A 22916-nucleotide genomic window follows, 5' to 3' on the forward strand; every position below is an offset into this window, starting at 1 on the left:
GTTCAGATGTCTGAGCATGGTAGAGTATTTGGCCCTATCTGCAGTAGAAACTGAGCTGTTTGACAACCAGTCTCATGACTGAACACACTGTGATGTTTTCCATGGAGAGGATCAAGCCAAGGTCAGCACCCACTGCACAGGTGTGTTTGATTCCTCGTTCCAATATGCTTTCTGCATCAGCTTTAAACACAGGTTGGCCCTGGATAAGGTGGGGAATTGTAATTGGCACTGGATGCCAAACATGGGTCAGCTTCAAGGGCTGACACGGCCTTTGTCAGTATTACTATGGCATAAACTCATGTTATCACTACTTGCTAAGCACATAAGGGCTGCATTCTGCCCTCTCACTTACATTTATGTTAGACCACTTTAACTCCAGTGACTTCATTGACACTGTACCTGATTTTCTCGGGTGAAAGGCAGAACAGGAGCAGGCCAAAACCCTTTCCTAAGCTCATTCTGCATGTCCGTTGTACAGAGTCCCTTTGCACCTTTCCAAAGGAGTGCCCACAGGTGAGCCAATGAGACATGCGTGGGAAAGATATGAGTTCAGGGAAAAATATTTATTTTTGAATCTACTAGCGTGCCATAAGTTTGAGGCCACATACAGGATATTCTCATATGAGGCTGCATTGTTCTTCAAACCATCTAAGTTGAAAGGTAACATTTGCAAATAATTGGTATAGCAGGCCTGGCAACTCCCTCAATTTTTTTCCCCTGTAAACATTTTCACATCTGAAAATTTCAACTGGGAGGCAAAACTTTGGCCAAGATTTTGTATGTTGGGCCACTCTGAATTTTTAAACCAGAATCGCGTATTCCTGGACGTCTGCAGCTATCCAGGCTTGTAAGCAAAGCTTTGCTGCATGTATTCAATCCTTCTATGTCAGAGTGATTTGTGAACCTCAGTCCGTTGGTGTCTAACTCTGGGAATTAAGGCCCTCTTAGCTCACTTACAAAAGTGGGCTTGTGCTTCAACTGACTCACTACACTCACAGGATTCTAGATCCAAAGTGTGTGTGTGTGGGGGGGGGAATCCTGCTAAAGGTTTGTGACCCTCTACTTGGGTAGTCTCCATGAACCGATCTGAAATGAGAAACTCCCCCTTAGGGTGCAAGGACTCCTCTGAGAGCAAGATCACAGGGAGCTTAGGAATAGTGCTAGAACTGGAGAAATAACATTTAACAGCGCTTACTTAACAACAGTGTGGGAGTGAAGTATTTGAGGGAGGGAGCAAAAGAGAGAGAAGCAGAAAATAGCCCCAAGCATCTTTTTTAAACAGAGATCAGCTGATGTTAAGAGGAGTATGGTCTGCTGGCTAGAGTAGAGAGCTGCAAGTCATGATTTCTGTCTTCTATTTTTTCCTCTGCCACTGACTTCTTGTGTGACCTTGGGCAGACCGATTAGGTAGCAGTTTTAAAGGCACTCGACTCCTGTTGACTTGCAATGAGAATTGGGCACACGACTGTCCTGTATGCCTCCACAACCTCTCTGTACTTCACTTTATCTCTCCTTACATTGGGTGTATTAATACTTGACTTCCTTGCAGAGCTGTGGTGAAGTTAGTTTAATTTTCGAAAGCAAATGAAAGTCTTGGGCTGTATAAATGCAATATGTTATCATGAAGGAGATCCAAAAGTAAAATACTTTCCAGTTCCAATAAGGCCACAGGGGAACAAGGCATTTTTGTTAAGAAAATGTGATACTGTTAGGCAAGGTGGAAGAATTTTAGAAAGACGCTGTTTTTCCTATCGCAGAGGTGGGTTGTTGCAAGCGATCAGAACCTTACAATGTTCTGCCATTTATTTTTACCTGCCTGTTTCTCTTGCTGAGCTTATTGAATCCCTGCAACCAGACGAAATGGATGACTGAACACAGCCTTCCTCAGTTCTTTGATTGAGAATAGTTTTGTTCCACCCTTTCCTTCTTTCTCTTTTCCCCACAATAAAAGTTTTTTCTTTTACTATCATAGCAAACTTTCCTGTGCCTTTCTTTGCACCTGCACAATCTCATAGTAAGCTGTATTGCACTTATTCAATCCTACCTTAAATGTCCTGTCTTTTATCTCCCAAGCTCACTATCTGGATAAGGTAGTGAAAGGTATGGTCTTCCTTCCTCTTTTTTCCTGTTGTCTTTGTGTTTTTTTTAAAAATATGCACCGTGAACATGCTGTCTTGAGGTTGCATCTTTTACTCATTGTCACAAATCTTTCATTAATACTTGGAAGGGTGAACGTTCCAGTCATTTCAGTAGGAAATGTGTTTGGAGCGTCATCCTTTGTAGATGCTGTGATCTTGTGTTAACATTATATCAGTGTTCCCTTCCTCTCTCCCTCCCCTCCACAACATCTCTCATCCCCACCCCACCCAGCCAGGTAATCAAAGTCAGGAGGAAAAAAAACATGTCTGCAATACAGCAGGTGCGCTACGCAGCGTTTGTTTTATTAAATGTATATGATCCCTATGGTAACAAGCAGGTGAGTGTGTTTTCTGTATGAAGTCTCTAGGTTTTGATCTTTAGGTGAGAAATCTTCCCGGGGGTGCTTAAGGGGAGATATTTTTCTTTATATGAAAATACTATGGTCTTTGGGCCAGATCCTCCAGTTGTGTAAATTAGTAAAATTCCATTAAAGTTAATGGAGTTGTATTGATTTACGCCAGCTGAATGTCTGGTCCTACATGTCTGTTTCTATTGGTGAAACAAGTCTGGGGCCTGATTCTGATCTCATCTTGGTGTCAATCAGAAGAAAACGGAGTGATACTGTTAGGAAACCAGTGCAATTGTTTTTCACACCAAATTTCCATGTTCAAAACACTCAGTTGTTCCTATCTCAGAGCTGCAATTCATTATCTGATTTAATTTATGAAATTGTAGCTGTAGCAGCCAAATTGACTTTTAATTAGAAATATTGACTGCGGTCCCAAAATGTGCAATAACTATATAAGATGCCGAGACAATGAACATTTCCCAGATAAGTATAACAAACGGACAATAAATGTGATTGAGTTGGACACAAATGTCTTTCTAGGTGGCTACTAATACCACACAGAACAGTCAGTTTACCATTTAAAACAACAAACCAAAAAGCAAAAAACCAGCTCAAGGAAAGCTCTTTCTCCCACTAAATTTAGACTTCAAGACCCTTTATGATTTTAAGCAATCAGAAATGGTAACCAACCATTAGGAGGAGAACATGCCAAAATTTTGGTCCTGTGAATGTTAAAATGAAGGCTCTATCTGTAGGCTTTAAGTGTGTGACAAGAAACATGGTGGTCCTGACAGCTGCACTTCTCCAGATAAATTTATGACCTGGCATCTGTTCCTGCTTCATTTGATTTTAAAGTGCATGTTCAAGTAGAACCACAAATAGGGAAAGTCTCTGAGTGGCCAGCCACATATTAATGATAAGGAAATGTCAGTAGTTTCAACAACTGATTATTCCTTTCGTGAGAGAGCAGCACCCATGTGCAGTATCTGTTCCTGAATCTATGGCTTTAGATTGACTATCTATTCAGTGACAGTTAATTTTCTCTAATTGCAAGGGTCAATGAAACACTCTTGACTTGCTTTAAACTAAAAAAAAATAGAGGGTCTTTGTTAGATTAAGGAATGGGACTCCTTGACTTCCTTTATGGAGTAGCAGTGGTGGCATTCTTAAAAGAGTATATAGGTCAGCACTAGGTGTGATCAGAACCTCTTGCTAATGTTGTACATGTCAGTGCTTTGCATTTCAAATACTCTCAAGATTTCTTCCTTTCATCTCCATTTGCACTGGGGACGACTGGATCAAAGGGTAGCAGATAAGCACCAAGGGGTAACAGAAGATGAAAAATCATCTTGCAGAGCCTCTCTCCTTGAGATTCAGGGACCTGAGGTAATGAGTAGCCCCCCGCACTGTCCCATTTTTTAAAATATCTTCTACAAATATACCCTCTTGCTCTGTACAGCCTTTTGACTGATTCTGATTGCTAGGAATAAAGGCACATTGTACTTACTGATTTTTGAAGTGAGTAACGGGTTAAGCAACATATTATGAATAAACCATTCACTTGCCATTTACATTGCATTCCCTCCTTTGGAAGGATTAGCAATAGCTGAATCTTTCAACATACGTTATTTTTACTTGGCTAAATGCACCGTGTGCAATTTTCAGAATTACGTTTCTCATGCCATTTTGGCTTTCTTAATTATTAACATGTTCCTAGTTGAAATCCCTCCCCAGCAGTCCTGGCTTACTGAGGTTGAGTAGGATTGACTGCTGGCTTTCCTGCTGTTTTAATGTAAACCAGTGGGTCAGTCGAGGCTCTAGACTAGGCCTCCTCTTGTTTCAAAGCGAGAGAGCAAATTTCAGGAGCAAACTTCAACATGGTTAAAACCAAGAAGCTCTTTGCTAACAAAGGGCTGTACTAAAATCAGTTCATCTTATTACTGGCATTGAGCCCTTCAGACTAAAATCGTGTTGTCAAAATCAATAGTGGTCTCCCTAAAAGTTCATTCTGTTTGGAAATTTCTCCTTGTTTGAGAGAGTTTCCCTATATCCTAAATGACACTGGAACAGATAATATCACTCAGGATAATTCATACCTGGTTAGTGGTGAATAACTCTAATCCGAAAAGTTAATCACCTAAATCCGTAGTAAGGCCCCTAAATAAATGGTCTGATATTCAAAGGTGCTGCACATCCACATCTCCCTTTGAAGTCAGTGAATTTTGTTGAGAATTCAGGTCTTCTGAAAATCAGTTCACTTATTTTGGTGCATAACTCTATGCACCCAAGTTGGGAAGTGCTGAATTCACAGCTCCCGGGGTAGTCGCTTGCCGAATCCTACTTGCCTTAGTTGCCCAATTAGTATGGGTGAGTGAGTGAGATTAGTATGAGTGAGACAAGTAAGATTAAGCCTTAATATACTAGGAACCATCTGATTTTGGGCTCCTTCATCCCTCTCTTAGTAGGATCACTCTGCTGACCCATTGGTTAAGTGGTTTTCAAAACATTTTACTATATTCTCATTGTATGGAGAGATCTGTTAATAATTTGCTTTCCCTTGGAGCACACAGAACTTTTCTAGATAACTTTAAAGTTATTATTCTTGTTTGCAACTACTGGTTGCATTCCTCGGAGTTGCATCCAGCTGCGGCCACCTGGATTCAGAACTCCACCAGGTCTGGTGAGACACATCAGGAGGTGCATCAGTGCCTTTTTTACAGCCTGATAAAGGAAAGACAAAGAAAAGAATAAATTAATTCTCCTGGCACTACTTGAAGATCAAACCTGAGTAAGTCTCATCCCTTAAGCCCAATTTTATATGGCAATGAGGCTTAACTTCAAGGAAGTCCCAACAACACTTAGTTTATAATTGAGACTAATTAGGGGGCCTTAATTTTTCAGATCATTAACAGGATGTTATTCTGGCTACCAATCTTCAAATGGCAGGGTAATCTCTTGCTAGTTCTGGTGAACATCCCTGTGATAGTATGACATTCATTTTTGTCTAGTTGAAACAAGTCTCTTTTTTTCCAGTGTACTCCTGATCTAGGCTGCTTTTTGCACGGTATGCTTGAAGTCCCCATGGATGGGCAAAGCTGCCTCCCCTTTTCTCTTAAGACCAGTTTTTATAGCAACATCTGCAAGTGGTTTCAATTAGAAACCCCCATAGGACCCAGTCTTGCACTACCTACTCAGGTAAAGCTCCCATTGACTCAGTGAGATCTCCACAGATTTAGGAACAACAGAAATAGGTCCTTAAAGGTTTTTTTTTTCCTAAAGGCCCATTCAGTTTTTAAATTCCCTCTCCCACCCAAATTTCAGTTAATAAAAACTAGCAGGCAAAAGCACCAACCATCAGCGATCACAGAGCTTGCGAAACATGGTGGCCTGGATCTGAGGAGAGTATACAGCATATGTATATTCCAGCACTGTTGGTAGTCGGAAGTGCTTCTCAAACATCAGATGATCTTGTGCCTTTAGTACATAGGTTTTATGGAAAGGTTCACTTGCGTTGTCATTTCTTGGCGTTCTTTACCATGCAGAGCTATTGTGGAATGCATAATACTGTGGGTATTCATATCCATGGCATGGTGACCATAGCCACATCATACCCTGCAGAGATACATTATAAATAGGATTTATTATGCACCTTGCCTGCCCTCTGCCCACCAAGACATCTCCTCTGGGTGCTAGTCCAACATTCCAGATTTCTGAGTCCTGGCAAGCAGCCCCAGTGGGGTCTTTTTTAAGCCAAACTGAGAGACAAATGTTTCTTCCTTCACCCCTAAATTTTGCCTCCTGACCTGTGTCTAAGGATGGAGAGGATTCACTCTTCTACTCCCATTTCAGTATGTTAAAACCTCACAACCTTAGTGTCTGAAATCTTACAGTTTGGCAGGGCTAGGAAGAGGAGCTTTATCCCACTGGGAAAGGGAGATTCCCAGCTTCCCAATGGAACATATAGCACTTGCTCCTGGCCCTGGAAAGGCCCAAGATACTATACCTTTGAGTACTGACAGTGTGTATATCACACACATACACACACTTTACTGGGGTGAGGTTTTCTATCCATCTTCTTTCCAAGCCACTTGTCATGGTTTCCTTGGATTCAACTGAACAAGGTTCAGTGGGAGCCGTGAAAATCCATTCAAGTTGATGTAAAATAGGTTTTATATATATATATATATATATATATATATATATATAAACATGTAGGAAATTACATCCAAAAGATGGTTAAAAGAATTTTAAGGTTGCAAAGTCAAGCTCTCAGGAGTAAAGAAATGACAGAATTAAGGTTTAATTACATGATCATATGTTTTTTCTTCAGGACCCCTGCCTCATTCAGTGCACAGGATAGACTGTACGCACTGAATGAGCAGTTATTCACTATTTCTTTTTATCCTCATTGTTCAGTGTGTGGGCCCATTTGTTGTTTACTGTGCAGGATCCAAGCCCTGCACTGAATACAGAATTATTAATTTCCCATAGCGTTTCTATGACACTTTTCTCTTTCTCTCTCTCTCTCTCTCTCTCACACACACACACACACACTCACTCTCTCTCTCTCTCTCTCTCCCTCTTCTGGCGTTTGTCTCTCCCCTTCTGCAGGGAAATTCTTGTTCTGCTTCTCCACCCTTAGGATGGAGCATGTGCAGTTGCTGTGAGTGGATGCAGCATATGAAGTCCGGTTGACACATAGCAGCTGTAAGGGGGATGGAGCATGCTTAATGAGGCAGAATCTCTGGGAAATTTAGCTGGTGGACTTTACTGAGCATGTGCAAAATGTGGGGTTTTTTTTCTTAGAGCCTTATAACTTGGACAAATTTGAGCAGATTTTCATGGTGACGGCAAAATCCACAGCTCTGACACCAGGATGACCCCCTGCCAAATTTCAAGTCAGTGCTCCAAAGCATGGGAACACTAGAGTTTGTCAATGAGACTATAGTAAGATTTTTTTTTTACATGGGCAAACAACATATTTTGTTGCTAATCTTGTTCTTGGAAATTGCTGAACCTTTTTAGCTGAAACTTAAAAAAAAAATCAATCTGAGACACATTGGGCATGGAAAATTTCAGCTCAAATGTCTAAAGTTTGGCAAAGTTACAAGCTGCTGAAGACAAGGCTATATAATGGGACACGTCAAGCAGCCTTGACTATAGACAGAGCTGCCAGTTCTGCCTGTAATAACATACACACACACACACTTTAAAGAAATGACATACTACATGTGTGTGTGTAAATATAAAAAGGTCATTTTTAAAGAGTTTTCCTGGCCTCCTCTGTTGCTTGTTCAGTTGGACCCATGCAAAGTAAGGCAGCTGCCTTTGAAAGCAGATGGACAGAAAAAATGGTTTCAGTAAAAGTTTTTAAATCTCTATAAAACAGACCTTACAAACTGAAATGTCGCTTCTGGAACCTATGCAAAGTACATGAGAGTGTGGTGTGCTAGGAATGCTCTACCAGCATTTGTATGGGATGACTTATATAACTCAGTCATGGCCCTGTCTCTTGGGAACAATGCAGTCATCCCAAAGTCATGTCGATAAACTCTGCACAGTACATCTCACCATCATGTAGTCTCTCTTCACAGACAGATCTGTACATATATATATGCATACATATGTAGAGGCAGTGTGGCCCATTGGAGAGAACAGTAAAGTGGGGCTCAGGAGGCCTAGGTTCATTCCTGGCTCTGCTACTGGCATGTGTGATCTTGACCAATTTACTGTGCCAGCTTACCAGACTGAGATTCATGGCTGTACCTTCCAGAGCCCACTGCCTCCCAGGCGGTGCTGAGAACTCTAACCCGCCATGGAGTTTGGGTTACTCCAAGCCCTGCTCTTGCAAGGCAACCCAGAGTGTAGGGTGGATTGCTGCATGCGCTGCTAGAGAATCAGGAAAGTAGACTGCATCCCCACCCCAGAAATCCAGCATTGTGGTAGAAGTGGGGAGCCGTAATCTGTAGTCACCAAAGCTTGAATGTAATCCCTTCTCTTATTCTACTGTCCCCACTGATCCCAGATGGCAAAAGAAGCAGGAAACCTTTTAAATGGGAGAGGAGAGATAAGTAGAAGCAAAGAAAAAAGCTGTTTTAAGAGGTTCCCCAGCTACGTTTCCAGGTTGTCTTTCTATGTCCCTAGTCCTCTGAACACCTTCCAGTGCATTAGAATGTGTGATTGTTTGCTTTGCAGAGGGTTGCCCTGGACTGTGTAATGGCAATGGCAGATGCACTCTGGACACGAATGGCTGGCACTGTGTCTGCCAGCTGGGCTGGAGAGGAGCGGGCTGTGATACGTCCATGGAGACAGCATGCAGCGATGGAAAAGACAACGATGGAGGTAGGACGAAAGTGTATGTGATTTATCAGGCTTCGCAAAGCCTTACACTGCTTCTCTTAGCAAGGCCTAGAGCCAGCTGGGAGGACTCTAGGGTGCAGAAGATCCTTGTTCTTGACAGCTGATGGAGAATATGCAGTGAACTTTGCCAGACTAATTCTGCCATATTTTATATTAATTTAAATTGAATTAATTGGGTGCAGGGGTCTTAGGTTTGTTTATCCTCAGAATAGGCACAGCACAGTCAGTGGCAGTGCAGGCTTCCCTCCACCCCACTCCATCTTTGTGCCTGAGCCATGACACAGAGGGGTGAGTTTCCCTGTCTGTTTGAAACCTGGCCTTTCTCCTGAGACTGCCACTAAGAGTCCTTACTCACCTGGAATGGATGTGAAGCCGCAACCTAGAGGCTTAACTAGCTGATCCCCAAACCACCCAGTCCCTCTCAGTCCACGTTTTATTGATTCCAGTTCTATACATAATGAGTCAGGCATGAGAATAATAGCTCAGCGTAATGCAGAGTTAATGTTCAGAGTTATCTCATTACAAAGGAAACCTTGGAACAGTGTGAAGGTTTGAATTAGAGGGCTGGAGATGAGATATTAAATTTGAGGCATAATGGAGACTGCATAATTTGTTTTGTTGTCACTCAGCAAAAAGCTCTGTTAACCACAGTCTGGGCCAGGACCCAGACTGTGAAATGCAGACTGCGTTTTGCACGTGTCTTGTTTTATCGTATTAACAAGAACCGTATGGTTGTTTTTTTTTTAAAGGCTAACCCTGTGATTATTGACTTCACAGGGACCAGGCTTCTGATCGAATATTTAAAATGCCTTTGTACATCTGGCAGGGCAAATGGACCAAATTGTCCCCTTAGAAAGATGTTGGGGGGCGAGGGGGACGACCCAGAGCCCCATACAAAGAGTACAAGCTGTAGAACAAAGGACGCTTATTCCCTCTGGTGAAACCAAATACCACTGTATTAGTTCTTTCTATTTACAGCTGACACAAGGCACCAATAAAGTTCACCACACCACATGTGTAAAAATATGGTAAATATATCCAAGCATAATCCTAACTTCTGTGAAAAAAAACTGTCATTTCTTGGAGAGAGGGCAAAAAAAATCTCAGCGGTAATCTAGCCCAGAGCAAATGAAGCCCATAAACATATCAAAAAGACTGTATTCAAACTCTGGCTCTGTGGGGATATAGTCAGAGATTCCATGGTCTGAGGTGTTCACTTCTTATGTGGTGACTCATTGGGTTATCCATTTCAAAGGAACTGTTGATTACCTTGTCAGCCAACAAAGCAACAGATGTAGACTGGAGAAGCAAAAGGTGAGTGCTGTGTTTATCCTGTGATAAGTACCGTCCCTCATCCTGTGGACAGCTGGAGATCACTAGCTTGAAGACACCCCCTGCACCAAGAGTCGGGAGAGAGGGTGGCATAGACACTATGACAGTGGCCCCATGCAGTGAGATCTTCGGTGCTAGATCTGCCAGCTTTCCTGCTACATTGCTGGGATGGTGCAAAGCAGCCAGAGTGATAGATCTGACCCATGGTGTTTAAACCTGTTACTTGAAAAACCAGCTTCTGCTCTGTACAGCAAGATAACTGGGAAAAGGTGTTCAGTCGCTCACGCTAAAGGCTTGCTGCTCTGCAGTCCCGATCAGCAGCAGTGAGACCTGCACCACCCCTGTGGGATCTACTAGGGGGATTGTGCCTTAGGCAATCAGACTGGCCCCCAAACACACTGCAGGAGCATGGGCCAGAGTAGCCTCTGCTTCACCCTTTCAGGGAGCACAATGCGCTGGCACCCAGAGTGTAGGGGTGCCAGAGCCCTGTCTCCTACAGGAAGGATAGCATTAGTGCTCATAAATGATCTGGGAAAAGGGGTAAAACAGTGAGATAGCAAAATATGCAGACTGTAAAAAACTACTTGAGATAGTTAATTCCAAAGCAGACTGCGAAGAATTACAAAGGGACCTCACAAAACTGGGCAACAAAATGGCAGATGAAATTCAGTGTTGATAAATGCAAAGTAATGTACATTGGAAAACATAATCCCAACTATACGTATAAAAGGATGGGGTCTAAATTAGCTGTTACCTCTCAAGACAGAGATCTTGGAGTCATTGGTGGATAGTTCTCTGACCACATCCACTCAATGTGCAGCGGCAGTCAAAAAAGCAAACAGAATGTTAGGAACCATTAGGACAGGGATAGATAAGACAGAAAATATCATAATGCCACTGTATGAATCCATGGTACACTCACACCCTGAATACTGCGTGCAGATCTGGTTGCCCCATCTCAAAAAAGATATACACCGCTACCTCGATATAACGCCACCCGATATAACACGAATTTGGATATAAAGCGGTAAAGCAGCGCTCCGGGGAGGCGGAGCGGGGCTGCACACTCCAGTGGATCAAAGCAGGTTCAATATAACACGGTTTTACCTATAATGCGGTAAGATTTTTTGGCTCCCAAGGACAGCGTTATATCGAGGTAGAGGTGTATTAGAATTGGAAAGGGTACAAAGAAGGACAACAGAAATGATTAGGAGTATGGAACAACTTCCATATGATGCGAGATTAAAAAGACTGGGACTTTTCAGCTTGGAAAAGAGATGACGAAGGGGGGATATGATAGAGGTCTATATTATCATGAACGGTGTGGAGAAAGCGAATAAGGAAGTATTATTTACCCCTTCACATAACACAAAAACCAGGGGTCACTCAATTAAATTAATAGGCAGCAGGTTTAAAACGAACAACATGAAGTAGTACTTCACACGACACACAGTCAACCTGTGGAACTCATTGCCGGGGGATGTTGTGAAGGCCAAAACTACAACTGGGTTAAAAAAAGAATTAGATAAGTTCCTGTAGGATAGGTCCATCTACAGCTATTAACCAAGCTGGTCAGGGATGTGTCCCTAGCCTTTAATTGCCAGAAAGTGGGAATGGATGACAGGGGAAGGATCACTCAATAATTGCCTGTTCATTCCCTCTGAAGCACCTGGCATTTGCCACTGTCAGAAGTCAGGATACTGGGCTAGATGGACCATTGGTCTGACCCAGTATGACTGTTCTTATGTTCTGTTGGGGTGCAAGGACTAGAGTGGTTTATTTCCGCCTTTCTGCACGTGCCAGTAGAGGGCTAATTTCAGTCTATCCTTTAAATATTCATCTGTGCATGTGTTTAAACCAAGAGTCAGTTTGGGTCATATTTTTGAAGGTATTTTGTGCCTAACTCCCATTGAAATCAATGGGAATTAGGCATCTAAATGTTTTTGTTTTTTAAATCTCACCCTTTTGTTCCCAGAATAGCTTCTGTATATGCAGAAGTTTCTCATACGAGAATTGTGACTCCTGTTCACAGTAAGTGGTGTTTCATTCTGCCCGAGTTCACCATTCAGCTGGTTCTAATGCAGTGGTACCATGCAGAACACTGCCACTGGAAATGTCTTACTGTAATGGGAGCTGGAGTGAAAAAAATGTCTTCAGGTCCTGGGGAAGTCAGACTCCATGGGAGACAGGTAACAGAAACTCGTCAGTAAAGGGGAAGGCTGTTTGGCACCAGAGAAGCAGTGACAAGCTGTGGCAGGAGTAAGAGATGCTCTCAGTGAAGGAGAATCTTTGTCCCGTTTAGAAAAAAGAACAGGAGTACTTGTGGCACCTTAGAGACTAACAAATTTATTGGAGCATAAACGTTCGTGGGCTATAGCCCCACTTCATCGGATGCATAGAATGAAACATACAGCAAGAAGATATTTAAACATACAGAGAACATGCAGATACAGACTAACACAGCTACTACTCTGAAACCTGTCCCATTTAGAACAGTGATATTGCCAGGAAAAATCCCAAGAAAAATGTGTCATTGGCTGGCCTGGCAGTACTGTTGTAACACGGTGGGTCTAATCCTGCTTTCAGTTACATTTCGGTGGCATTCCATCAGGTTTTACACCAGAGTTGACATTTATTCCAAGGTCATTACAGGGAAAACAGCAGAAAATGATTCACCTTTAACAATCTAGAGCAGTTCAGGTTACAAGGGTTTTGCAGGCTGCACCAAAGGAGTCACAAAATTTCTTACATCAAACTGCAGAAGTTTTCTAAAAATGTGCACAGACAGGAAGATCCTAGAATGACTCTCTTGCCATTGTTCTGTGTTACATAACCTCTCTATATCAGGAGTTCAGACACTGGCCGCTCTGCTGCAAACCCACGTGCAAAGTAGCCACGTGCTTATAACAGTGCAGACCTGGAAGCCTTAAGTGGCCAAGGAAACTAATTGCCCCATGATAGGACCTGGAAGTTGATTTAAAGGCCCTCGTAAAACCTTGTGCCTTAAGGGAGAATATAGGTCCTATTACCTTCCTGGAAAATAGATTTCCTACCAGCAATCACCTCTGTCAGGGGTTGAATCTGGGGGAATATCCTACTCAACTCGCAGACATGTTGCATGTGAGGAAAACTGCATCAGCAATCTATTTTGGGGAAGCTTTCCCCCTTCACGAATCACTCTGTATTAACAGCTGGAGCTTTAGAAATGTTTGACTAGTTGAGCAATTTTATTGTCTAAGCATCTTCCAGTGCCCTGAGTTCTTAGGAGAACTATCAATATTAAGCTAGAAATCTTCTTTTTGCCAAAATTTCTGTCCAATTCACATGTTAACTTTGCGTTGAGGGCTTTATCACTGGTCCTGAATTTATCTGAGGAAGCTAGGTCAGTACCTGGGAAAGGAGGAGTCTACGGTCTGCAAGTAGAGGTGCCGGTTATCACAGAATCATAGAATATCAGGGTTGGAAGGGACCCCAGGAGATCATCTAGTCCAACCCCCTGCTCAATGCAGGACAAATCCCCAGACAGTTTTTTTGTTTTTTTTTTAACTCTCGTTCCCTAAATGGCCCCCTCAAGGATTATCTGGAAAGTGGTTGTCTTTTGAGTCAATATTTAACCAGTTTCCCAGTAAGGGACAATTAGATGCAGTTAAGAAAGAGGTAAAATCAAGGTCCTGACCATTTATGGTCATTAAAGATCCCATAATATTTTTGGTAAGGAGCTGTTATTCCCCATTCTCCTTTCCTAATTCCTACTTCGATGATTATATCTTCCTACTGGCATTCCCCTCACAATTTCAGTTGCATACAGAATTTTTCTTTGTTTTACAGTATTATGCAGCCTGGCTGTGGGGTGTTAAATAGCTATTGTGTTCTCATCCAGAGAATGGTGGACAAAGTGATTCCAGTGTAGCACACTTAAAGTGCAGAAAGGGGACGAAGAACATTCTGTAAATATAACATCTTATTTATAATATTATATCTCAAACTTCATATGAATGAGAGATGAATGTGTCAGAGCCTCCTGCATAAGTCTCAAGCACACTAGTGTGGGCTCTCGGTTTAAACAGATCTGAAAGGCACTCTGTAGTGATTATGGAATCTGCAGGACATTTTAAAAGTATACTCCTCCAGCTAAAGTAACCCAGGCCCATCCCAGGGTTTAGCACACAGAGGCAGCCTGCTGACCTTCTTTTCTCAAATGTCTTCTCCATATCAGTGGGGGTGCCATGTCAGCATAGTAATTTTTTAAACTAAAGTGCACCAAACAATTGAGCTGTTGCATTTTGCATTTTTGCCTTTCTCTGAGGCATCTGGAATGAGCCATTGCTGGCACAAGATACTAGAGTTCATGCACCAACAGTCTGCCCACTTTAGATGTAAATTCTAGAGCCAGGGTCTCAGCAATATACATTGTTGTATTGATTTCACCACGGTCCACCAACTTCAGAGCTAGGCCAGCTTCCTCCGTTGATCATTCTGTTTGCCCTCTTCAGAGGGTGTGGAAGCCCGTTGGCAGGCCGAAGAGTATGTAATAATCAGAAGAAAGGAACTTAGGTGCTTTATGCTCTTCCACTAGGAGGAATCTGGCACCTTTTTTTACCATCCTCCCTGTTTTACTTTGAGGATGAAAGTGTTCTCTTTGGAAAGCTAGTATGAGAACTAAATGTATTTTTGCAGTATGTAAGGCCAGAAGGGAAAATAATGCCAGGATTTTAAAGGAAGGGGGTAAAGAAACTGACAGAATCCCAAAATAAATATGTTGGAGGTGAACAAAGTGATGGATGCTTTGCAGTGCTTAGTGATTTCAGATTTTTTTGTTTCCTGCATGCTGTCTAGAACATTTACTTAATGCATGCAAGGCTTTTATAGCACAAGAATATTGTCTCTTGGACATGGTAGGGGAACTTTCCAATTCCCTGATCCCATAAAAATGATACAGTAATGTGCTAGCTAAATTTACAAAGGCTAAGGGAAGTATTAAGATTGGAACACACCTGGGAAAACAGCCATCATAAATTAACACTTATCATCACGAACACATCCAATCAGACAACAGGGTCATCTTGGAAGAACCACAGACTGCTAAAGAGAGGAGGAAACGGCAAGCTTTCCCTGAAAAGATCTAACAGCTGTTACACTGTGATTTGTTATAAATTATTGGCTTTTCTTTCTTTGTCTTTGAGGAGGGCTGTTAGTCACCCTTCCCTCCAGTAAGAGAGCTGAATCACTAGTTCATATTTTCAGGGGGGTTCATTTCTCCTATGACACTCTGGTGGGTGGGACAGCAGCCGTTGTGCAGCATTTGCACTAGGCAGTCATCTTGGGGAATGTGCGAGTGTGATGTGGATCCATACATCAGGAGACTCAGAAATGGACGTCACTGAGCCATCTCCATAGCTGCTGGGTTGAAGCCAGGGAATTGGCGATCTAGGAGTGACCTTGGTTGTCTCACTTCACATCTGATGGCTGGGCCTTACCAAAATGCCTCTTGCTGGCAGATTCATAGAACAGCACTTGTCTCTACCTCAGAAGGAAGGCATAATGACACTGTAGCGAGGCAGAATGAGGCAAAGGAAGGGATGCATCTTCTCTAGACAAACCTCAGTTGAAGAAATGGAGAGGTCCCATGTTCATATGACCTCACCACCACCACTTCCATCGCAAAGAGGAAATCGGAGGATAAGAATAGCTAGACAGGGTGACCCTCATTATTATCTTCATATTATAGGCAGTTAGAGCAACCCTGGCAACAAATATTTACGGTTAACCCTCCTCCCCCTTCCATCCCACTTCACTGTCTCATTCATGTGCTGTGATAAACAAGAGTGTGAGCTCTCTGGAGTATGGGTTGTCTTTTTTTCTAACCTGCCTGTACAGCACCTACCACAATGAGGCTCTGATCCTCTGAAAGAGGTACATCTGGAGGGAGTTAACGCAGCTTATTATTCTCGCTGTTTCATAGATTCTAGATGCTGATAGTGTCCCTAGCCTCTGTTTTCCAGAAGCTGGGAATGGGCGATAGGGCCTGGATCACTTGATGATTACCTGTTCTGTTCATTTCCTCTGGGGCACCTGGCATTGGCCACGGTCAGAAGACAGGGTACTGGGCTAAATGGACCTTTGGTCTGACCCAGTGTGGCTGTTCTTATGTTCTTATGCTATAATACAAATAGCGATTGATTATTCTTTTGAGCCCATACATGTGTACTGGGCATTTCAAAGAAGGAAGTAAAGACTTAGTACTGTTCTCAAAGAGTTTGGAATCTAACTTAGGACATAAACAGACAAAATAAAAATAGGGCAGGTGGGGAGGAAGGGAAAGAACAAAGGTTACAATAATAAAATGAAGTGGTTGCTCAGGAAGGAATAGCCCCCCTGTCCATCTTTCTATTACATTTGTGTTGAGTTTTCTTTGACTCCTCACCATTTTTGCAAGATTATTCTAGTATAGGACAAGATGCAGCAAAGTGTACACTGACTAGTGCTTGTAGGTGAAATTCGGCTCAGCACAGAGCTCCAGCTCAAAACTTATTGGCTATATAAGTCCCAGAGATGTAAGCTTTGTGCTGGCCTTCTACACAGGCGTGAATTTCTTTGGCCTGTGCTGTGCAGGAGGTCAGACTACATGATTATAATGGTTCCTTCTGGTCATAAAATGTATGAAGCTGCGAAGCAGCAAGAATAATCAGCTGTGTTTACTCTGGCCGCAGATGTGCATCTGTTAAAATCTCCATCTCTTTGCTGTCCAAGTAATAAATCTGAAAACATTACCGGGCAAATAATTATCATTGCAACAGATAATATCATGCTGTCATTCTATGGAGTGACGGACAGACAGGAGTGCCTCTTACTCTTGTACAGGCAAAGGGAATGCTCCTTACTGCATTAGAAAGGCTAACAGATTTTTGTTGCTTAGTATGTTACAAAAGGCTTTTCTTAGGCACTGCTCCCATTGAAGGTCTGCAGTAAAATTTCCATTGTCTTCAGTGGGAGCAGGATGGGGCCTTGGTTGTATCATGTGTATTCTTCCAATATCAGGGTTCATCAGGAACTTGTACCCTCTCTCAGCATGAAAGACTCTGTTTTCTTGGTTGCTGGCTAGAGGAGTCATGCTCCGAAATATTCAGTCTGTGTAAATACTGTTCTCTCCTCTCCCATGGCCTGTATATTCCATCACAGTATTCCACATGCAGCACCCATCATAGTTTGCTTAAACACATAATAACACCTCTAGCTGAAGGTTATTTGCATTCTGCTTGTTGATGTTAGTATGACGGATTTTTGTTGCAGCATCCATAACTCTGTAGAAATGCTCCATTATTCAATCCTGGCGAGCTAAGACGCTGCCCATTAAATCACTCAACACAATTCTGGGGCCATGAAAAGTCACAACTAATCTGAAATTTTATTAGCTCCTAGCTGATCTTGTTTACTGCAGAAGCAGTCTCTCAAACTAGCCCTTTACTTCTGTATAAGGCTATGGCTACACTTGAAACTTCAAAGCGCTGCCGCGGCAGCGCTTTGAAGTGTGAGTGTGGTCGCAGCGCCAGCGCTGGGAGAGAGCTCTCCCAGTGCTGTGCGTACTCCACATCCTCTACGGGTGTAGCTAGCAGCGCTGGGAGCTGTGCTCCCAGCGCTGCGGCACTGATTACACTAAGGCTTTACAGCGCTGTATCTTGCAGCGTTCAGGGGGGTGTTTTTTTCACACCCCTGAGCGCGAAAGTTGCAGCGCTGTAAAGCACCAGTGTAGCCATGGCCTAAAACTCTGATCCTGGCATTGAATGCTGAAGCGGAGAGTCTTGGAAACGAATCACTAGGCTGCATGAGGCTTGAAAGGGGAAGCAGAGTCCTGCTGCTCCTGGGAGCAGTTTGCAGCCAGCAAACACTGAGGTGACCGAAAGAATTCAAGAGGAGACCCATTGTTGCTTGCAATGAATTCGCCTGTGATGCACTTGCGGGTGTGAATGTGACACGTAGTTTTAGTACTGGGGAAAAAATACTTCACACTTATTTCATCAAAGTTGAGAAATACTTTGAAAAGTTTGCCTCTCCCTGTAAGCAATAATGCCCAACAGGCAGCTCATTTCCTAGAAGTTAATGACTAGCTTTGCGCCTCTGGCTCTTAATCCCATCTCAGCAAAGAGAGCTTTGAGAGAAATCAGAGTCCAGATAGGGAAGCTCATAGGCGATGTCGTATAGCCGCAAAGCATCTGTGTTTGCTCAACATCCTAACCCTTCCAGAATGCTTAGGAGGGAGGGGCAGGGCATCAAAATCCAGGATTCTCCCGTCATGCGTATGCACGTGCTCCATCCAGCTAGCCACCAAGGAGGTCGGTGTCCAGACTGGGAACTCCATGTTGTTGTTATAAAGCACCCAAAACATTTTTTAAAAGGAAATTACTTGTGGCTTTGATTCTGTAAGTCTTTGCATGGTGAGCAGTAGGGAAAGCAAGGTGGCTGTGCTCCAGATAACCTGGAAGCTACCCAGGGATGCAAATAAGGAACAGGGTTAGCATAGTCATCCGCATTGAACATGGTGACCTACATTTTCAAAAGTGACTAATGGTTTTGGGCACCTCGATTTATGGGTGCCCAGTTTGTAACACTTACAGGGGCCTCACTTTAAGAAAGTGCTGAGCCAGCAACACCTGAAAATCTAACCTGTTTCAGGTGTCTTGAGTTTGGCATCCCATCACTGAGGCACCCAGAATCACTTGTCATTTTGAGACATCTTGCTCTGCAGAGTCCATGCCCCTTTTTGTGCATGCTCCCTCACTCTCACCCAGGGTAAAGACTCGGTGGGGTGAGATGGAGAAAGGGGTGTATGCAGACACATGGGTTTAAGTGTCACCCCAGCATGCTGGCAAGACATTGAGGGGAGCGCTCCCTTCTTTGTCACCTGTCTCGTTTCTAGACAGAAGTAGCTTGGTGGCCTAATTAATGCAGGGTCATGTGTATCTTTATTTGTAAGTCCCGATTCTCCCTTCGATGAAAGTTTCCACTGAATAGATAAAACCAACATGGCTGGAAGTTGAAGCTAGACAGACTCAAACTGGAAATAAGGCTCACATGTTTAACAGTGAAGTTGATTGTTCTGATTATTATTATTACTTGTATTGAGCCCCCAGTCATTGTGCTAGGCTCTGCATAAAGACAATAAAAAGATGGTCCCTGCCCGCCAAAGAGTGTATGGTCCAAGTAACCGTTCGGAACAGCTTCCCAACAAGGTAGATCCTCCATCAACTGAAGTCTTTAAATCAATCCTAGATGGCTTTCTAAAAGATGTATTGTAGCTCAACTGCAAATTAACTGGGCTTAATGCAGGAATCACTAGGTGAAATTATCTGGCCTGTGTTATTCAGAACATCGGGCTAGATGATTGTCACGGTCTCTTCTGTCCTTAAAGTTTCAGAATAACGCCAGCTGGATGCTTTGAAGCGGCCTCTTTCTCAGTACCAGGAAAGCAGAAGTCATGCTGCTGAGCAGATTGTCCCTCTGGCAATATAGCTCCTCCTTCATGTCCACCCCTAGCTGAAGGGATTCATTGAAGGTGGAGAGTCAGGTGAAGAATCTTGTGGTTACTTTTGAAGCTGTTCCCCCAAGGGATGCACCGTGTAGTGGATGTGGTAGAAAAATGTTAGTGTCACAATCTCCACAGGCTACAACTTTAATTACCTGATGGTAACCTTTGATTACTGTAATTCCCTGCACGTGGTTCAGGATCCAGCAACAAATTCACTTACTGATCTGTGCAACCCCGGGCATATTATGGCCACTGTGTATCCTGCGCCCTACATCAGTGGATTGACTTTAAATTGGGATCCTTGGTTTTTAAAGCTCATGGATCATATTTGAGACCTCTTCCTTGAGTCTCCCCCCGATGGATACTTATGCTCTTACACCATCCACCTGTTAGAAATTCTGTCATACCTCTCAGGTCAGCATGCCTTTGCTGCAATGGACTGTAGGGTGTAGTACTCATTTCTGTCTCTGTCCATCATCCCACCTTTAAAAAAACACTTCCAGCCGTTGTATGTGTCAAAGGTGTTTTGAAGTAGGACCCATCTGGCCTTGTCAATAACTTCTTCCCAGACTCTCTTTGCCTCTTTTTTCATACTGCACTCCTTCACTTGTTTTCATCTCTTTTGGATTATTGTAGCGTGACTTTTAAGGCATTTTAATTTGGTTTTATTCATCTGTACAGCTCCCTGAGCAACTTGCTTTGTGGGGAGGGCTTTTTGTAAATGTCACTTTATCCTTATGACTTTGACAGGGAAAGTAAGAGCTCACAGGATGTGAGAAGACACAGCTGTATGCAATATCATTTATTTCTTCTTACTGTTCACTGAAAGACACCACATAGTAACTGATGGGCTTTTTTACAGTAAAAAACAAAAGCAGAAGATACTGAACATCGTTATTTATTATCTGGTTTGTAGTTTAACTCTTGCAGGTCTTTGGGACGTCTCAGACACAAGCAGTCCTACATTTTCCAAGCTGAAAAAAGTTTAGCACTATAGCTTCCATTAAAGCCAATGAGAATTGAGTAGCTAAATCTGCATTCAACTCACAGAGAATTTAAGGGCTATAAAATGTCAGTGACAAGATCCTTTAGTGTAGTTATACCCAGTTTAGAAAACACAGGACTGAAAGTATTAGGCTAATCTGTAGCCAGGTTCCCAGCATTCCTGCATCTGCGAGATATTCTCCTGTGCATCTGCTCCTGAAACACGCATCTGCATCTTTCTGTGAAGACAGAAATTCCTTGCCATTTTACAATTTCAAATCCCAAACTGCAGCTCTCATGTCTGAAATAAAGACAGGGTAGTGAAAAGGTATGGTACAGCAGGTTTGCCAGCCTCTCACTACAGAGTCTGCAGCCTTAGAAAACGTTATTAATGTGTGGGAGCAAATGACAAGGTGTCATCTCACTTGAAGCAGTAATCTCTACAGTAATGGGGTGGGTTTTTTTTAAAAAAAACAACTAGATATAGATAGGCATATTAGAGCTACACTGTTCTTTATTTTTTAAACTGTGTCTCAGATTCCAACTGAGATTCAACCTTGCAAAATCCTACTAGCCCAATCATCTGCTTCTTTTGATCGGCAGCTAAAATATAATTAGTACTTTTGTCATTATCATCAGTCATCATGAGACAAGGCAGATGGGCTGATTTTGTGTGTGAGCTGGTGCATTGTCATGACAATTTGGAAGGAGTTACAGAGAGAGAGATAAGTACCGACAGGAAGAGACGTAATAGATTGGATTTTCAGAAGCACTCAGCGGTGGCCTAAATGTGCTCCCATTAATATCAATGGCAATTAGCCAATGCTGACCACTTTTTAAAATCTCTCTCTCACACACACATGCACGCACACACAATCGGCCAGATTCTGTTCCTAGTTACCCTGGTGTGAATTCGGAATAATTGTTTTAAGTTGGGAATGTCTCCTGATTTATGTCCGTGCATCTGGGCTCAGACCATGACACAAGGTATGTAGTAAAGGCAAGCTGATTTGGTTTATTTTGCAATAATTTCTTAGAAATTGAAAATATTCTGTCCTGCCACCTGAGGGACAGTTTTACTGTCCATGCACATTCAGTTTTTGCCTCTGTGCTGAGACTGCCTATAGGACACTAGCTATTGAGGGTGGTTTGGCTGATACTGATCGCTTCTAGGGATTGGTCTGACAGCACCATACATTTCATATAAGCCTCTGAGCAGCCATCACATGGTAACAGTTTTCATTCCCTATCAAACTGCCTTATTTGAACTGATGACTTAGAAGCGAAGAGCTCCATATCCCATTAACCAAGCCCCAAATGTCTAGTCCCTTAATCTGATTTAAGAGTCCATCTCAAGTGCATGCTAACTACTTTTATTTTTGAAGGTAATGCTTCACCAAACCCCCACAGAGCTATCCTGCTTTTTCTTTGCATTTCCTTCCCTGTCATTGTTGATTACCAAGATGTTTGTGATGCACTGTGGCATCACAGAACGTATTGAGGGAGAGTCCTGTGGAAAATAGATGCTTCTATTTACACATATGGTTGCTTGGCAAACAACAATACTTAATTCTAGTAAAATATGCTTAGTAGGCTTTCCTCATGCATGTGACTGCTAGTGCTATTTTTATCGTAAATTGAGTGCTGGTGAAAGGTACAGGATTGACAGCCGGGGAGCGTGAAGCCCTCTGTTGATTCAGAGAATAGGTACAGCACAAGCTGAGCACACTTCTCCTCGCAGGCCTGCTTTATCCCTTTCCCCACCACTGAATCTTGCAGGGACCACTCCTTTAAGTTCAGCTTTCCATCATGGAGCTTTAGCTGGTGGCTCCACTGACTTCAATGGCGCTATGGGCCTCAGTGCCTGCAGTGAGAATGGAACTGATGGCACGAGGGGTGGGGGTCGAGTTTACGGTTTAGATTCCTGTCGCTAGGGAACAGGCCTGAGGCACCAAACTCATTTCACATAAGCCAAGAACAGCCATCAGATGGTAACAACCTTCACTTGCTACCAGCCTATCTGAAAGGTCATTGAGTCCAGCCCCCTGCCTTCACTAGCAGGACCAAGTACTGATTTTGCCCCAGGCCCCTAAGTGGCCCCCTTAAGGGCTGAACTCACAACCCTGGATTTAGGAGGCTAATGCTCAAACCACTGAGCTATCCCTCCCCACTGTGGAGACACATCCAAGTGGCCAGAGCCCCTGCTTGTGGACTTTTATGAAGGCAGGG

At 43.0% G+C, this 22916-nt stretch overlaps 1 protein-coding gene across 7 annotated transcripts in view; it reads left to right on the forward strand.

The window, feature by feature from the left end:
- Window positions 1-22916, forward strand: part of TENM4 (teneurin transmembrane protein 4) — a 971473-nt gene that overhangs the window by 826025 nt on the left and 122532 nt on the right. For 4 of the 7 annotated variants that reach the window (XM_075061790.1, XM_075061787.1, XM_075061789.1 and 1 more), the window contains one exon: window positions 8684-8830. In XM_075061790.1, the coding sequence (XP_074917891.1) occupies window positions 8684-8830 (147 nt within the window). Of the gene's footprint in view, window positions 1-2073; window positions 2101-8683; window positions 8831-22916 lie in introns of all 7 variants that reach the window. The other 3 variants (XM_075061784.1, XM_075061786.1, XM_075061785.1) reach the window with 1 other exon arrangement.

Source organism: Chelonoidis abingdonii, chromosome 1 (genome assembly GCF_003597395.2).
Source record: "Chelonoidis abingdonii isolate Lonesome George chromosome 1, CheloAbing_2.0, whole genome shotgun sequence".
Classification (NCBI taxonomy): domain Eukaryota; kingdom Metazoa; phylum Chordata; order Testudines; family Testudinidae; genus Chelonoidis; species Chelonoidis abingdonii.